The sequence below is a fragment of the Thalassophryne amazonica genome, chromosome 20, assembly GCF_902500255.1.
Source record: "Thalassophryne amazonica chromosome 20, fThaAma1.1, whole genome shotgun sequence".
Lineage (NCBI taxonomy): Eukaryota > Metazoa > Chordata > Actinopteri > Batrachoidiformes > Batrachoididae > Thalassophryne > Thalassophryne amazonica.
In genome coordinates, this window is record NC_047122.1 from 14,862,198 (window position 1) to 14,881,275 (window position 19,078).

A 19,078-nucleotide genomic window follows, 5' to 3' on the forward strand; every position below is an offset into this window, starting at 1 on the left:
GTGCGTGGGTTTCCTCCAGGTGCTCCGGTTTCCTCCCACATCCAAAGACAACTGTTAGGTGGATTGGACTCTTTAAAATGCCCGTAGGTGTGTGTGTGGGTGTGTCTGTGTTTGTTTGTGGCCCTGCCACAGACTGGCGTCCTGTCCTGGGTGTACCCCGCATTGCGCGCTATGACTGCTCGGATAGGCTCCAGCCCACCACGACCCTTAATTGGACTAAGCGGTAGAAGATGAATGAATGAATGAATGCTTATGCATTTTTGGTCAAGGATGAATGCTACGAAAACAGAAAGTTGATAGGACTAATATGTTTGGAGAAATTAGTGATATCAACTAACAACAGTGAACAATGGACATTGTGCTGCAATGTACTATGGGAGTTCAGGGATTTGGGGTTTTAAATGTTGTCACTGTGGTTTATGTTAGTTTAACAGTGTTGTTAGTGTTATTGATTTATTGTGTTTTTGTAGTTCAATTGGTTTAGCCAGTTTAGTTAAATGTCACACTGCTGTTACCATGAGTGAGAAATGTAGTGCGTTTGATGTTTTCCGCCACCGTCTCCGTTTGTAGGTGTGTAAAAATAAAAGCACCTGCTTGCAGCAAAATGCAGAAAAGACAAAAAGGTCTGTGTGCATGAGTATAACTTTGATCACGGACAACCTGTGGAGAGCTGACATTTGCTGTTTGGTATGCTTCTGTATTTTGGGTTAAGGATGAATGCCAGCAAAACGAAAAGTTGATAGGACTAATATTTTTGGAGAAACTACAGATATCAGCTAACAACACTGAACAATGGACATTGCCAATTACATTCTGGACTTGCATGCCATTCCAGTGGGGGGCAGTAAATCATCTATATGTTAAGTGTGTGTGCATGATTTTATTTAGGAAGAGCTATGTAAGTAAGTAAGTCCCTTCGGCTGCTCTGTTTGCACTCGGGGTCGCCACAGCAAATCCAAGGTGGATCTGCATGTTGAATTGGCACAAGTTTTATGTAAGTACATAATATAATTGTAAACACATGGATGACACAACAAATTGAAAACACTTATTTTCACTGTAGTCCATTTACAAATCAACTGAGAAAGCAGAAGTAATAATAATAATGATAATAACAACAGTGTGTAGAACCTAACAATTTATAAATACATCAAGACAGTAAATTAACATTTAAAAAAAAATTAGGTAATTAACAGGAAATAAAAAGTTTTAGTCCTTCTTCTAAAAATGTTGAGGTCTAAACATTCTGGACTCACATAGCATTCCAATTCATTATAAAAATTTTGCATAATTTATTACCACACTTGGAAAAATGTCAGCTACCTATTTTACAAACACTACCCAACCTAGAGCTCGTGGATGCCTATGGGCAGATGCAGCCACTGGATGTGAGACAATTCACACTGTCACAGCAAGCCTGCCGACAAAGCACCCTAAGGCACTGATGATCGTTTATGGGGATTTTAACCATGCAACTATGGACTCTACTTTGGCTGCTTTTCACCAGGTTGTGGACTGTCCAACAAGAAACGACAGGTAAACTGACTTATATTAATGTGAGGGATGCATACAGAATCCCACCCCGCCCCCCTCTTGGAAAGTCTGACCACAACCTGGTCCACCCACAACCACAGTACACCCCCTGGTCTAAAGGCAGCTGGAAACCACTCTCTCCATCAGAAGGTGGTCCCCTGAAATGGAAAGTGCTCTGAGAGACTGCTACAACACCATGGTCTGGGATTAACTGATTAATAGGACATAGAGGGGCTGACACACTGTCTGACCGATTATGATTATCTTAACTTCTGTGCAGACGTGATCTGTCCAACGAAGACTGTCCGCTGTTACCCTAACAAGAAACCATGGGTAACATTATAAGTCAAAGCTGTCCTCAACAGGAAGAAGGCCACCTTCAGGAGCAGAGACATAAAGGCAATGGAGGCAGCATAGCGGGAGGTGAAACAATGCTTGAGGGAAGCAAAGGACAGCTACAGGAGAAAGGTGGACCAGAAGCTAAAAAAAAAAACAAAAAACACAAACACATGAAGGAGGTCTGGGAAGGTGTGAAAACCATCACAGGCCATAATATAAAGACTAGAGACATGGGGGGGGGGGGGGGGGGAGAACGCGAACAAACTTAACTGCCTCCCACCATCTCGCTCACTGCAGACATCTCTCTCCTTCCCTCAGCACACCTCCCCTCAGACATCACAGCAGCAGCTCCCCCACCCCAACACAACCTCCTCCATACAACACTGTGGACCAGGTCAGAGGACAGCTGAAGAAGCTTCATCCCAGCTGCAGGCCTAGATGTGTCCCTGACTACTGAAGAGCTGCACGACTGAACTGGGAGAACTGTTACAACGTATCTTCAACCTTAGCCTGCAGCTAGGGAGAGTTCCCACCCTCTGGAAGACTTCATGCATCGTTCCAGTTTCTAAGACGAACCAGCCCAACAAGCTGAATGACTTCCGACCAGTGGCACTCATTTCACACCTGATGAGGATGTTGGAGCAGCTCTTACTCGACTTCCTCAAGCCCCAGGTACAACACGTCCAGGACTGTCTGCAGTTTGAATATCGGGCAGGTGTTTGTGTGGAGAATGCCATCCTCTACCTGCTACAGAGAGTCCACTCGCACCTGGATAAGGGAAATGGCACAGTGAGGAAACTCTTCCTGGACTTCGAGTGGCTTCACCACCATCCAGCCCATTGTGCTCTAGGACAAACTAAACAGGATACAAGTGGACCCCTGCCTGATCACTTGTATCTCCAGCTACCTCACAGACAGGCCGCAGTATGTCAGGCTGAGGGACACCACATCTGACACTGTGATCAGCAACAGCAGAGCATCCCAGTGCACAGTCCTGACCCCTCTTCTCTTCATGCGCCACATCTCTGACTTCTGTTATAACTCTGAGCTGTATCACATCCAGAAGTTCATAGATGACACAGCCACTGTTGGATGCATCAAGGATGACAGAGAGGAGTACAGGAACCTAGTAAGACTTGCCTGGTGCCACACAAACCATCTACAGCTCAACACCTCAAAGACAAAGGAGCTAGCAATTGACTCTGGGAAGTCCAGAACAAGACCAGTTCTGATCGAAGGAGCTGAGGTGGAGGCTGTGTATTCCTAAAAGTACCTCAGGCTGTGGCTGGACAGCAAACTGGACTGGACAACCTACACCAACCGCCTGTACAGTAAGGGACAGAGTAGGCTGTACTTTCTGAGGAGGCTGCGGTCGTTTAACATCTGCAGAAGACTCCTGTGGATGTTCTACCAGTCTGCAGTAGCCACCCAAGAAGGACACATCCAGGCTGGACAAACCGATCAGGCTGGCTGGCTCCATGGCTGGCATGAAGCTGGACTCTCTGGTGATGGTGGCAGAGAAGAAAATACTGGACAAACTGGTGGACATTATGGACGATGCCAGTCACCCTCTGCACACCGTCATCAGCAACCAGAGGAGCCTATTAGTGTTATTAAAATAACGTTATTAAATAAGCGTTATTAAAATAAGACAAATGATTTAAGTGTGTTGTGCAGCTGAATATTACTGCAATATAAAAGCTTTGCGTAAAACAGTTGACATTTCAAATCAAAGGTTGACCATAGTGACTCAGTTGGAAGAATCACATTAAATGGGTGTGATAGCGTGCTCTCATCAAGACAAGTAGGACTCAGCTTCTTCAGCTTGACGGCATCCCTTACTTCCGGTGTCCACCACCGGGTTCGGGGATTGCCGCCGCGACAGGCACCAGAGACCTTGTGACCACAGCTGCAGGCGGCCGCATCGACAATGGAGGTGGAAAACATGGCCCATTCGGACTCCATGTCTACAACCTCTCCCGGGATCTGGGAGAAGCTCTCCCGGAGGTGGGAGTTGAAGACCTTGTTGACAGAGGGTTCTGCCAGTCTTTCCCAGCAGACCCTCATGATATGTTTGGGCCTGCCAGGTCTGACTGGCTTCCTCCCCTCCCAGCGGATCCAACTCACCACCAGGTGGTGATCGGTCGACAGCTCAGCCCCTCTCTTTACCCGAGTGTCCGAGACACGTGGCCGAAGGTCAGATGATACGACTACAATGTCGATCATTGACCTCCGGCTCAGGGTGTCCTGGTGCCACGTGCACTTATGGACACCCCTGTGCTCGAACATGGTGTTCATGATGGACAAACTGTGACTAGCACAGAAGTCCAACAACTGAACACCACTCGGGTTCAGATCAGGGAGGCCGTGCTTCCCAATCACGCCCCTCCAGGTCTCACTGTTGCCGCCCACGTGGGCGTTGAAGTTCCCCAGGAGAACAATGAAGTCCCCGGTCGGAGCACTATCTAGTACCCCTCCCAGAGACTCCAAGAAGGTTGGGTACTCTGCACTGCTGATTGGCCCATAGGCTGAGACAACAGTGAGAGACCTGTCCCCAACCAGAAGGCGTAGGGACACGACCCTCTCGTTTACCGGGGTGAACTCCAACACATGGCAACTGAGCTGGGGAGCAATAAGCAACGCTACCCCAGCTCGCCGCCTCTCCCCGTGAGCAACGCCAGCAAAGTGGAGCATCCAGTCCCTCTCCAGGAGTTGGGTACCAGAGCCCAACCTGTGCGTGGGGGTGAGCCCGACTATCTCTAGTTGGTACCTCTCAACCTCCCGCACAAGCTCAGGCTCCTTCCCCCCAGCAAGGTGACTTTCCAAGTCCCAACAGCCAGAGGCTGTGAGTGCGGACCAGGCCGCCGGACCACCTGCCCTCGACTGCCACCCAGTCCTCTCTGCACCGGACCCCCATGGCCCCCTCTGTAGGCGGTGAACCCAGGGACCGTCGTGGTGAAGAGAGAGCTGAGCAGGGGGGGCAAAGCTCTCGATTTACCGATCGATCTACGTTCCGACCCTCACCTATGGTTATGAGATTTGGCTCATGACCGAAAGAACAAGATCGCGAGTGCAAGCGGCCGAGATGAGTTTCCTCCGCATGGTAGCTGGGTGCTCCCTTAGAGATAGGGTGAGGAGCTCTGTTACTCGGGAGGAGCTCGGAGTTGAGCCGCTGCTCCTCCACGTCGAAAGGAACCAGCTGAGGTGGCTCGGGCATCTTTTCCGGATGCCCCCTGGACGCCTCACTGGAAAGGTGTTCCAGGCACGTCCCATCGGGAGGAGGCCCCGGGGAAGACCCAGATCACGCTGGAGGGGCTACGTCTCTCAGGTGGCTTGGGAACGCCTCGGGGTTCCCCCGGAGGACCCGGGGGAGGCGTGTGTGGATCGGGAGGTCTGGGCGGCTTTGCTTGAGCTGCTGCCCCCGCGACCCGACCTAGGATAAGCGGAAGAAAATGGATGGATGGAAACCGCTGCACTTGGATGAAACCCCCAGACTCAACACTGGTGGAAGTGAACCCTGGACCTTCTAAAGCAAAAGCTCATTGCTGTTCCACTGTCCTGCATCAAAAAACCCAACTCGTAATTTTCTATCAAGTTGGCAAAGTTCCCGGCAGGACCTGTGACCCACCTGCCTTGTCCACCTCCATAGGCTCTGGCTCAGGTGGTTCCAGGGGATGGCCATCCACATGCGTGAAGACAAAGAGTTTCTCCGACGCGACCATCAACCCTTTCCCCTGCGGCTCTACTGCTGCGTAATGTGGCACTGACTTCCCCGTCAGGGTTCTTCTCTTCTTCACCTCATAATTTTTCTCCTGACCTGCACACAAACGCCAAAAGACATCAGAAGTGTGCAGTAATCAGTGACTAGCACAAGCTACAACAGAACACGTCCCCCACCCTCATAAAATTAAACGTACACATACAGAAGACAACTAATTACAGCAAAGATCCATCAGTCAGAGCTCAAATGTCAATAAAATTATGATTAGGACTACAATTACCCTTAAATAGTTTGTTGTTCATGACAACTCTACAAATGAATATATAGTTTTTTCATAGATAGAGTCTTAACTCCCCAATACATAAGGAACAGCAAACCGCAGACTGAACTGCAGGACATTATTACCATTTTTTTGCTGAAGATGTACTTAACTGAGCAACCACGTATCAAAACTGTATTGACATTTGTGATTTGAGGCAATTTCAGAATCAGAATACCCAGGGGAAACTGTGTTTGTTCCACATGCTCAGTGCAAAATATCAAGTAGAAGAGTAAAGAAAAGAAAACAGAAAAACAGTACAAATACACAATATAAATGACAAATATACAATATACACAGGATGTAGAAATGAAAAAGGAGTCCAGTCTGTGGAACCAAGATGTATGACATTCAGAGAGAGGAGTTGTACAGTTTGATGGCCACAGGCAGCAATGTAGCGCTCCGTAGTGCATTTGGGTGGAATGAGTCTGTAACTGAAAGTGCTCCTGCATTCCAACAGCACATCATGTGAGTGCACGCTGCCGCAACTGTGGATCACTTCCCAAACAACAACAACAAAAACATACCACAATGAGTTGGCTGCTTTAATTATATACACCCGCTGCCGCAACTGTGAAAAAAAAAAATCAGTTCTTTTTTCTTCCACGGCTTACAGTCACCGTGATACAACTTTTAACTTTGTGTTATGTCTGCAAAATTGCTCTTTTGCGACCTCTCCTTCTGTGTTCCTGGACAGCTCTGCGTTCCTTCTCGCGGCTTCACTGGCATTATTTCTTCCACGGCTTTAAACACACAGCCATTTTGAGACTGTGATCCAAATTTTAACTTTTGTGTTTGTCCATTATTGACTACAAAATCACTCTTTTACGAGCTGGCATGGTGCCTGAATGCTCGTTTTGCGCACGAGTCATTCTATCAGTGCACACACACAGCGGAGCTCAATCTATTACAGACATACGTTTACAGATAGGAATGAACATGCAACTGTTTTACCACACTATTAAAGCATTAAAAATAGTTACCTTTAAGTTGATCCAAAATGGAGCAGGAAAGACAGGGAATAAAAGTGTCCAGATGAAACGGTCTTCCATGATTCCAGAAGCGATTAGAGGGGTTTTCAACGTCCAAGGTTTGACAGAAAAATATTTAATCCGCTACAAAATAATTAGCATCTGGCGCACAGAGCAGGTGGAATTGTATACCCAAGAGGGCAGCTGCTCCAAAAATAGCCTCTCAGGTCCCGCGTAGCTTCCAGGCGGTCGGATAATGGGCTTTTCGCAGACTCATCCACACCACAAACATGCCTATATAATTCTCGTTAGTCGTCGTAGTAACTTGTACACAAACTGCCCCATGCTGTTGGAGCAAAATTTTGAACATCTTGAAATTTGATCTACTGTCAAATTTTTCCCACCTACAAAGACGGGAGAAGTCTGTAATACCCCCCTCACACATAGCCGGAATTGTGCGGAGTGGCGTCAGACATATGAATTGGCGCACATCTGAAAGGTGTCGGATTTCAATGCCAAAACGTTCTGACAGCCATCTGCGGAAGTCGACAGTTGATCAAAATCTGCCGGCGGCCTCGTGTGGCACACATGTTCATATGTTGAGATGAGACAACTATCCGACAGTGTTGAGCAAGTGTTACTATCGAGCTCTATCATATATGGTCTTTTGGCCGCCCAAGTGAAGTAAATCTGTCATAGCAACAAGAACTTTAAATCTTGCTTCATGCTGACATTCATCAAACGTAAAAAATTCTACAGAATCTGTTATCTCAATGATTTATTTTTGGCTGACATGCAGTGATGTTGACCTTCAATTTTTTATTTTATTGATTTTTTTTATAGAGACAAATTAGTGTTATAAAGAATCTGTGGCTCAGTTTTATAATGGAAGGAGTGTGCATGTAGAAATATATCTGTATAACCTGAACATCAAAGAGGTGAAAGACAGAAAAACATAATCCCTACAACATCAAACATCCAAATACAGATGAGGTTTTGATGGTGATGACTTCATAACATTTTTACGTAAGACAAAGAATGACAAATACTTTCAAAGTGAGATACAAACAAGACCAGATTGCAGTTGCCATCGAGATATACAAGTGCTGGACTTGTAAGAATATAATATACGAGTACAGTCACACTCCTGTATCTTGTAACGGATATCTTAAAGCATACTGCCTGACAATTAATCAGTGTTATTATGAGGAGTCAACATTCCCTGAACATTAATATTCAAGCCCTCCGGAGTTTTATAGCTGTTTTTAATTAAAAGTGAAGACCAAGCAGCAGAGATGATTAGCATTTAAAGAATGTGGACTTCATCTAACGCTGAAGTACTGCACAAATACAAATGAAAGTCATCAGGAAAGGCTTTGTCTTCAACCCACACATGCAAAAAGAGGAAATAACTTTGAAAAGGCAGCATCTTTTTCTCTGTTATCCTCAGCATTAGTCAATGTGCACTTCTGACACAGCATGTGCCAAAACATTAATGAAAAATTCTTGCAGACCATGTGTGCTTCAGAGTACGAATCACTATTTTCCATTAAAGTCAGACTTTGTTAGTCTTCGAGCACAGTAAATGATTTCTGCAGGTTACTGGGCATCAGTGCTGTCAAGACACAAAGGCAGATGAAAATAATTCTGACTCCATTATCTCCAACATGCCGACTAACAGCTTGATGGGTCAGCGCACCGCTCACCTTGCCCTGCGGTGTTCGCCACGGTGAGCCACTCCAGACACACAGAGAATCCACTTCCTGTGGTTTCCGTCAGGTCTTTCTGGATGCGGAGCAGCAGAACCTCCATGGTCTGAACTCCAGTCTGGACATGTGAGACGCTGTGCAGGATGGTGAAGGGTTCCCCCACGTCCTCACTGAACACAGGCTGCAGCCACAAACATTTTATTAACTGTAGCAGGATTTATACTATGTTCATTAAAATAAATAGAATAATAAATACAACTCCAATTCCAATGAAGTTGGGATGTTGTGTGAAATGTAAATAAAAACAGAATACAATGATGCAAATCCTCTTCAACCTATATTCAATTGAATACACCACAAATACAAGATATTTCATGTTTAATATATGTTGAAGAGGATTTGCAAATCACTGTATTCTGTTTTTAATTACCTTTTACACAATGTCCCAACTTCATTGGAACTGGGGTTGTACGTAATTATTCACACGCTTTACTCAATACTTTGTTGATGCACCTTTGGCAGCAATTACAGCCTCAAGTCTTCTTGAATATGATGCCACAAGCTTGGTGCACCTACCTTTGGGCAGTTTTGTCCATTCCTCTTTGCAGCACCTCTCAAGCTCCATCAAGTTGGATAGGGGGCGTCAGCGCACAGCCATTTTCAGATCTCTCCAGAGATGTTCAAACAAATTCAGGTCTGGGCTCTGGCTAGGCCACTCAGGGACATTCACAGAGTTGTCCTGAATTCACTCCTTTGATATCTTGGCCATATGTTTAGGGTCATTGTCCTGCTGAAAGATGATCTGCCGTCCCAGTCTGTGGTCAAGAGCGCTCTGGAGCAGGTTTTCATCCAGGATGTATCTACATTGCTGCATTCATCTTTCCCTCAATCCTGGCTAGTCTCCCAGTTCCTGCCACAGAAAAACATCCCCACAGCATGATACTGCCACCACCATGCTTCACCGTAGGGATGGTGCCTGGTTTCCTCCAAACATGACGTCTGGCATTCACGCTAAAGAGTTCAATCTTGGTCTCATCAGATGACAGAATTTTGTTTCCATGGTCTGAGAGTTCTTCAGGTGTCTTTTGCCAAACTCCAGGTGGGCTGCCATGTGCCTTTTACTAAGGAGTGGCTTCCATCTGTCCATTCTACCATACAGTCCTGATTGATGGATTGCTGCAGAGATGGTTGTTCTTTTGCAAGGTTCTCCTCTCTCCACAGAGGAATGTTGGAGCTCTGACAGAGTGACCATCAGGTTCTTGGTCAACTCCCTGACTAAGGCCCTTCTCCCCCGATAGCTCAGTTTAGACGGGCAGTAAGTCCTAGAAAGAGTGCTGCTGGATCTGAACTTCTTCCATTTACAGATGATGGAGGCCGCTGTGCTCACTGGGCTCTTAAAAGCAACAGAAATGTTTCTGATCGTTTCCCCAGACTTCTGCCTTGAGACAATCCTGTCTCAGAGGTTTACAGACAATTCCTTTGACTTCTTGCTTGGATTGTCCTCAGACATGTTTAGTGACCACTGATTTATTTCACTGCTAATTATTCCTCTTGCTCGACAAGTTAACAGGTGCATTTCCGAAAAACATCTTACTCAGCATTTGTCAGCGTGTGATGTACATTTTAGGAAAAGCAGCAACATCCCGATGGCTGACAGAGTGATAACAAAGCTTCTGAGCTTTTATTTGAAAGTGGTGGCTCAGATTTACAGACAATGCACAGACAGGAAGTGACACACTTCACACAGAAAATGTTAATTTTTTTCAGAGTCTGTCAGATTTTGGACCTAATGTGTGCTGACACTGCTGTCTGTGTAGCAAAGACACTGTTTTACTGCCACCATGAATGCACATGTGGAATGTCTCCATGACGCTGTTTTTATAGGCTGCCCGAACATGCAGATATGTTTCTTACATTGGAAAAAGTCAGAATACTTTATTTCTATCCAATGTGCCAGAAACAAGACAGAACTTTGTGAGGAGCTGATGGCGGAGCTGTCGTGGGCCGTTGTTCACCAGCTGGCGATCACGCATGATCTGTGTGCAATGACTTCTTTGATAGTGAGCACTTTACATATTTAATCTTGGAAGTCATTCTACAAGTGGGTGAGTGCCCTGTTCAGTTTTCTTCCTTTTGTATTTTGTTCTTGTTAGTGGAGCTGGTAGGCTTTGCTATTTTTATTTTACTTCGAGAGAGTCTGTGGGATTTTGGATCTCAATGTGTGCATTTTCTGTTCTCTGTACCAGAGCAGTACATTGTTATAGCTCCCACCGTGAACCTGCACCTCTCTGTTGTTTTTCAGGCTGTTTGATCACACAGATGTATTTCTTAAATTTTTCACAGTTATATCGATGATAACACTTATAAGCGTGCACAAAGCTGAGCCTCCAGCAGAGACTGTTTTTAACAGGCTAAGGTCATGATGACAATGCATGCAAGTTTTCTCACAGTGGAGGGCAGCTGCTACTTTTACCGTGACTGCATCAACCTTAACAGGTATAACTTAAAAACAAGTCATCATAACATAAAATCACACTTATGAAAACTTTGCAATTAATCTGTGGCTCTGTTCTTAACATTAGCAGGTACATTCCATTTAAGTGCATGCTGGGACCTTTTCCTCAAAGCTGCATAAATGCTGTTGGAAATACTCTGAAAAAAGTGCATTCACGAGTACTTTGCTTTCGGCAGTCTTCGTAGGTGTTTGTTGTGAATGCCATATACTTTGATTCCGGTGGATCATCGGATGGTCACCAACAGCCTAAATTGAATTTGTTATGATTTCGCTGTGACACGTCCTTTAAGCCCAATCATCTCATCTGTAAGATGCTGTAAAATTGTGCCTATGACTAATACAGTAACATGAATATGAAATGTATCTGCATTCTTAACTACAACTCAAATCTGATAAAGTACATGTCTTTATATGCTGGTGTTAGTTACTGCAGCTTCTAATTATTTTAGCAAGTATGAATCCTTCTACCATCTTATTCATTCAAGATTCCACTCATTTAAGAGTTTGCTATAATTGTACTTGTCCATATCACCATCATGCTAAAAGAACTGCTTCCTGTGTGGGCAGGGACAAACTGGAAATTTAGCACAAGATGCCCAAAATGCAAATATGATGCAGTTTATGCTCTAAAAATATGTGTCAGGTTATTAATTAGAACAGTTTTGAGCTGCTCCTTGTCATTTGGTTTCAGTTCAGCAGAAGTCCAGTTTCACACTTCTGATGATTTTCCTGATTTTTAAAATGTGTAAAACATTAGTCACAGTTAAGTATCAGGGATTAAAGCGGTGAAAAACAAAAAAAGATGAAACTCAAAATTACTAATCCCCCCCGCCTGAAAATTTGTGAATTCTAGAAACCCTGAAATGCAATATGGGACTATTCCAGACAAACTGCAGTGAGTGCAGCATCCATTTTGATGAAAGAAAACAAACAAAACAAACAAACCAAACAACTTTTCTTATTCAAAATCACTCTAGTAGTATTCTGCCCTCACTACAACGCAGTAATTTTCTATCTTGGCAGATCACTCTGGAGGAAATGCTGGAGAACACAACTGAAGAAATTAACAAATTGAAAATATGGTTTGACCGAAGCAAATCGTCATTTAACTTAAATAAAACTAATGCTATTTGGGAATTGTAGAAGGAATGAGCAAGTGCAAATACAGACAGATGGGGTGCAGATTGAAAGGGTTAATAAAATAAATTCCTTGGGGCAATAATAGATGAGAAAATCAGTTGGAAACCACACATCAAATATATACAAACCAAATTATCAAGAAGCATTTCAGTATTAAACTAGAGACATTTGTCACGAAATGCCCTGCGCGCAGTACTATTTTCCACGTAAAGAGCAGTAATATGTACATGTGTGGGGTAGGTATTTGGTTGAACCCTCATGTGTTTGATGTAAACTGGGATACAGTGGAAAAATTGGAGATTGACATTATATTTAGAGGATGTGGCCAACAGTGACCATAAAAAGTCGGTAGCCTTCGAACAAATGCAACTATTGGTAATTTTTTAAAAGTAGGTCAAGGTCACTGGCCTTTGAACCCATGCGAAGTACTCCTCCAAGGCATGTATGCACCAAATATGAAGTTTTTGCAAGCAATAGGTGCCGAGGTACATTGTGGTGAACAAATTTCAGGCGAAGATTTTGTGACCATTGATGACCTTGAAAAGTAGGTCAAGGCCACTGACCTTCGAACCTATGTGAAGTACTCCTACAAGGCATGTACCCATCAAATATGAAGTTTCTGTGAGCAATAGGTGCCGAGCTACGTTGCAGCAAAGGATTTGGCAGTTGTGACTATTGGTGACCTTGGAAAGCAGGTCAAGGTCACTGGCCTTCAAACCCATGTGAAGTACTCCTCCAAGGCATGTACCCATTAAATATGAAGTTTCTGCGAGCAATAGGTGCGAAGCTACGTTGCGGCGAAGGATTTGACGGTTGTGACCATTGGTGACCTTCAAAAGTAGGTCAAGGTCACTGGCCTTCGAACCCATGCAAAGTACTCCTTCAAGGCATGTCCCCATCAAATATGAAGTTTCTGTGAGCAATAGGTGCCGAGCTACATTGCGGCGAACGAATTGCGGCCGAACAGATGGATGGACAAACGGACAACCCGGATGCTATATGCCCGCCGCGCGAGGCATAAAAATGACCCAGACAACTGGTTAGTATACACAGACAATCGAGTGGTGCTGCACCTGTAGTATTCTGATGACATCTTTAATTGACAGAATGATCCCTTCATCAGCACCCAGAACACTAACATTATGAGCAATCGACTGGCATCACAAGAAAAGTAAAAAGCAACTAAACCTTTGTTCATTATATATCAATCAATCAATTTTTTTATATAGCGCCAACTCACAACAAACAGTTGCCCCAAGGCGCTTATATATGTCTACTAAGGTTTTCTACTTTTTGCTGCTTTGTGAAAAAGTCTCCAACAATAATGCATGCCGCTGTAAATGGATCCACAGGTTTGATGTGCAAGAAACTTCAAGCAGCAATGTTGTGCTTCCCACAAATCACCAACAGAGGTCGATAGCAGATTATAGGCTGAGTTCTAAATCGGCAGATTGAGTTCGAGATCCAATTTCAATTGATAACTAACACACAAAAATGTCTGACAGTGTGTACATGGAGCAGTGAGGTGCGAGAGCAGCTGATATTCTTACCTCCCACTTCATGTGAGAGCTGTCTCCTCTCTTGCCAGTGCGAAGGAGGATCAGTCTGCCGGTGCCGTCAGAGAGTGCAGCCCACGTGGCTGAGGTCAGGCTGAGGGAGGCACAAAGACGACCCTCAAACTGGCTCGGATCAGTGGTTATACCGTAAACCTCTCTCGGCTTCCCCAAGGCCGTATCCTAACATCCAGATCACTCAGTCAGAATTTAAATCAGAAAACATGACAGCATATCTGCAAAGAGTCTATCTGAACACAACACGTACAGTGACAGGAGAAAACGTGAGGATGGCACAAATCAATTCAGTGACTATTCAAATGCATGTTCAAGGTTGGGTAGGATTACTTTGAAAGACTACATGTGGATTACATGTATGTATGTACATACATTTGTATTACTTGTAATCTGATTACATTTCAAAGTAATCCTACACAACCTTGTGCATGTTACACTGAAAGATGGAGAAAGTATAACAGAGTAGTACTGGATCTCCCCCCCCCCCCCCCCCATCAATTTTTCAAATAAAAATGGAAGTGATCAGAGGGCTGATGCACATCATGATATGAATATAAATCTATCTGTAATAGTGTTTTTGACCATGTGTAACTTCAATCATACCAATCAATCACAAATATTTTGATCAACATATGCTTTCATCATCCATCATCAATCCAAAGTGTTTATCATGTTTTCTTCAACCAAACTACTACAACATTTAATCATCTCCACATATCTAACAAAAATAATATTCCCACCCAGTTTGAAAGAAATCTGTCCACACATTTTTGAGTTATCTTGTCCACACACAAAAAAAATGCCAGTGAAGACAATACAGTGCTCTTGTCGCATCACCAACACACTCAGTAACAAGGCTGAAATCTGAAGAACGAGGATTTCAAAGTGCATTTATTTTTGAACAGAAAGATCTCTGATTGTGTAAATAAAAATATTTGACATCTGACATGTGTATGATGGACCCTGCGATCTTTGTGACCTTACTCCACTGGAGTAAGCGGGTATAGAAAATGGATTGATGTATTATGGATTTGGTTGGAAATCTGAATTCATCTAGACAGGAAACTAAGCCTGGGCAAAAGTGTGCACTTTTGAAGTACTCTCCAATTTTAGTTTTGCTTTAATCTGCCAGATGTGGCTCTCCCAATAATATAAATTTCTAGGGCTGAAACGATTAGTCGAGTAATTAGAATAATTCGATTACAAAAAATGTTCGAGGCAAATTCTGTGCCTCGAAGCTTCGTTTAACGTTGTAGTACATATGCCAGGCCTGTGTGTGGTGCTGTAATGCCCCCAGAAAAACAAACAGAAGAAGAAGTAGAGCAAGCGCTAATCAAATTAGCACAAAAGCTACAGCTTTCCAGCGTGACAAACAGAGTGAAATAAAGACGCTGATCATCTGAAATAGCTTACTCTGCATTTAAAGCAAAGCAGTGTTTTTATTATTTTTCTTTTTAAACAGTTTCGTCGGCTGGCCGGTCTTTGCGCGGCGGACGGCTGTTGTTTCTCTCTGCCCGGTGTGAGCAGCTCAGCTCTGCCCTCACACAGCTCCGTCCCGTCCACAGTCTCTGGAAGAAGTCCGCTCTTTCTTATGTGTGACTCGCAATGAGTGTTTCGCTTTTTAATTTTCGCTTTTTTTGGGGCAACACACAATGCTTCACAAACACGGGAACTCAAATAAAATAATAATAATACATAAACCAGTGACTGCGAGGCTGCATGTTCAACCTCCAGCAGAAAATGAAATGCATTGGCTGAATCGCAGAGGGAGCGTTAAAAAGAAATTCATGCAGGGACCCAGTCCACCACCTTAATAAATAAATACATGAATAAAAATGGTTAAATTTTACAAGTTGGGGAAAACAAAAAACAGAAAGCCACATCCCATCACCATTTCAGCAAAATGTCAAGACTTTGACTGAGCTCCTGACACCAGGAAAGATCCAAAACTGGTAAAGATGTGAAAAAAAAAATTACCCAGAAAAACACAAAGGGATACACTAAATTTGACAGTTTCCGTGGTGACACAGTGACACTGTGCCATGACTTAGGGAGAGCCCTGGACTGTTAATGTTTTAAAACACAAAAGTACTTTTTATCCGATTACTCGATTAATCGCCAGAATAATCGATAGAATACTCGATTACTACAATAATCGATAGCTGCAGCCCTATAAATGTCCATTTATTTGCAGGCAGCTGTGCAAAACACAGGCTCTTCAATACTTAAGTAACATCTAAATATTAGTGACATGACCTCATAACCCCTAAAGAATTACTCCACAATATTTTTATCAAACTTTTAGTACAATAAAATACAGCAGTATTCATTCAAACTGTCATAAATTTCACAATAAAACTGCTGCATTAACACATACAAAAAAGAGGACTGCAACAAACTATTATCTGTCCAATTATCTGCAGTCACTTTTTTTGTTTTTTAACACACAAGATATTAAGTTTATCATAACAAGAAGTCACAAAAACATGCAAAGATGTTAATCCATCAATCCATTTTCTAAACCTGCTTTTTCCAGTTCAGGGTTGGGGGGGGGGGGGGTACTGTTTTCATACCCATCTTACTGACCACAAGAAGATATTTACGTGTTTACAGAAAAATCACTTACAAAGGGACTCAAAGCAATCAAATTTTATATCATTATCCCTGTTATTCATGACTCTTAGCAAGCTAGAATAGATATGCCACCTCATAAACATCTATTACTCATTGAAGTAACAGCACTTCAAAGAGCTGTGCATAAGATGCCCTATTGTTGCCATGGTGTAAAACAACTCATATCACCAACTAATGTACGATGCACCTTTTGGATCAATTTTTTTGAGCATCTGTGCCATCAATATCCTGAAAAGAGCATGAACTATCCACGTGCAGGCTGTAGAGGGGCACCGCTTCCCTTCATACATGTACAAAAGACTCACCCAGCACAGTAATTATCATGTGATGATTGTAATTAGAATCTCAGCAATACATTTCCACAGTCATTTAAGAGAGAAACACTTTATTTTGGATTATTAGCCCCACAATCATCATTCATGCCAGTTTAGACATGAAAGCAAGGACACAGCACCAATTATCTGTAATCATGATTAATAACCTCATTGATACTGAAAAAAGTCACAGCTGAAAGGCACATGATGTCCTGATTTTAATCCTCAAAACAGGATCAGTCACATCTGTCATTTATATAATCACTCCTGTGATTACAAGTAATGAGAAAGTATCATGCAAGTTGGACATTGTGTTGAAGCAGATGCTGGCAAAAATAAAAAGTGAAGGAAAAAGCTGAAAAATCTTCATAATTTTCTTTCAGTGTTCCTGATATGAAAGAATATTTGTCTAATGCAGAGTAAACACAAACACTTCTTAATGTGTAGCCCCCCCTAATGGTGTAAGCAGACATCATATCCACAAGATTCCAGGTTAACAACACAACAACAAGTAATAATGTATGTAAAGGAATCAGCCTGAGAAATAATTCTGCAGGAACACATTAAACAATTATACAGCAACAAAAACAAGCAGGCTGACTTGTTACTGCCACAACTCAACAACAAGCAGCAACAAAGTACAACAAAAATGTGTGTGGCGTTTATTGCTTACCAGAGTGACGGTGAGGCCGAGGACCCGTCCTTTGCAATCCACAAAGAAAACGCTGTCTTCATACCAAGGATCCAAGTGCAGGTAATTGTACATGCCAAAAGCACGGATATGATCCAGAGTGTACTGATAATCCTTCAACTTAACTTCCTCAACAGCTGCAACACAAACGAAAAGGAAAGTTCAGCAAAAGTCAGGACAAGATAACAGCTGGTACAAAACACTCACAGAGAGGAACCACTGGTGGAGCAGCAAATAAACAAAACTTCACATGGTGACACAAGCACCAAATCCAGCACACATTCTCCTTAGACTTTGCTCTTTTGAAAAAACCAACAGGCCACTTGAATTTTCAATAGGCGGCCATGTAGGTGTCAATTGAAGAATTATGCAGGGGTTAAAACATAAAATGCTCCAATCATATTGAAAACTATACCACATTATTTGTCTGATCATAAAGATTCCAAAAAGGTATAGTTTGGACTATTTATGACTGAATGTTATGAAGTTATGGGGTAAAAACCTTAAGAATGGCGACAAAGGTCAATTTCAGTTTGTACAGGGGTCAAAAGTTAAAGTTGCTCCAATTTTAGTAAAAAATGGTGCATACTATTGATTGAGCTACTTGGATTAATAAATGTAATAGTTTTGACTGTGTTGAATGCTTGGTCTCTAAAGTAAAGGTCAAATAATGTTGACATCCATTGAATTCTATGACATGTGACATATGTTACCCCATAACATGATAACTAAGCATGACACATGGTGCAAACTACTCCTTTTTGAAACCTTATTAACTCAACCAATAATTTGCATCACCTTTGAACAAAACTGGAGCGACTTTAACTTTTGACCCCTGTACAAACTGAAACTGAACTTTGTCACCATTCTTGTTGTTTTTACCCCATAACTCCATAGAATTCAGTCATAGATGGTCAAAACTATACCTTTTTGGAAGCTTTACAATGAGACAAATAATATGGTATAATTTTCAATATGACTGGAGCATTTTTATATTGTGACCCCTATGTAATTCTTCAATTGACCCCTACGTGACCACCTATTGAAAATTCAATTGGCCAGTCTGGTTTTTTTTTTTTCAAAAGAGTAATATCTAAGGTGTACTTTTGCCAAATTTGGTGCTTGTATCACCATTTGAAGGATTCCTCTGTAAATATTCTGTTATCTGCTGCACTATGGCAGCTAGTACAGAAACTACTGCAGCGTTAATATTGTGTGACTGCATCAGCTTTCAAACACACAACCTCTGGCAAACTCATCAACTGTCACTTTTATTCATTTGTATTTACTAACACATACATACAAACAGACAGCATCTTTCTCTGGAGGAAGATGGTGTGACACAAAAACAACAGCTTGTTTGATTGTTAGCGCAGGTGCCTAAAATACAGAATATCTTATTCAACAGGTAAACACACGTAAACACACACACACACACACAAACACACACTGTTGGCCTTGTCTCAAACAACTGTGATGAGCAGGGGGCTGGGTTTCAGAAAACTTGTAATATCTTTAAGAAGCGTCATATATAGAGGTGAAAGTTCATACTCAAAGTCACCTCACTAAAATGTCAGCCAACAAACTGTAAAAAACAGGGGGTGGGGTCTCAGAAATCTTC

At 42.8% G+C, this 19,078-nt stretch overlaps 1 protein-coding gene across 1 annotated transcript in view; it reads right to left on the reverse strand.

The window, feature by feature from the left end:
* Positions 1-19,078, reverse strand: part of nudcd1 (NudC domain containing 1) — a 57,218-nt gene that overhangs the window by 36,956 nt on the left and 1,184 nt on the right. Inside the window, exons 2-5 of the mRNA XM_034160939.1 lie at positions 17,440-17,594; positions 13,798-13,983; positions 8,590-8,773; positions 5,501-5,689 (exon numbers count right to left, since the gene is read on the reverse strand). Coding sequence (XP_034016830.1) covers positions 5,501-5,689; positions 8,590-8,773; positions 13,798-13,983; positions 17,440-17,594 — 714 coding nt within the window. The remainder of the gene's footprint in view (positions 1-5,500; positions 5,690-8,589; positions 8,774-13,797; positions 13,984-17,439; positions 17,595-19,078) is intronic.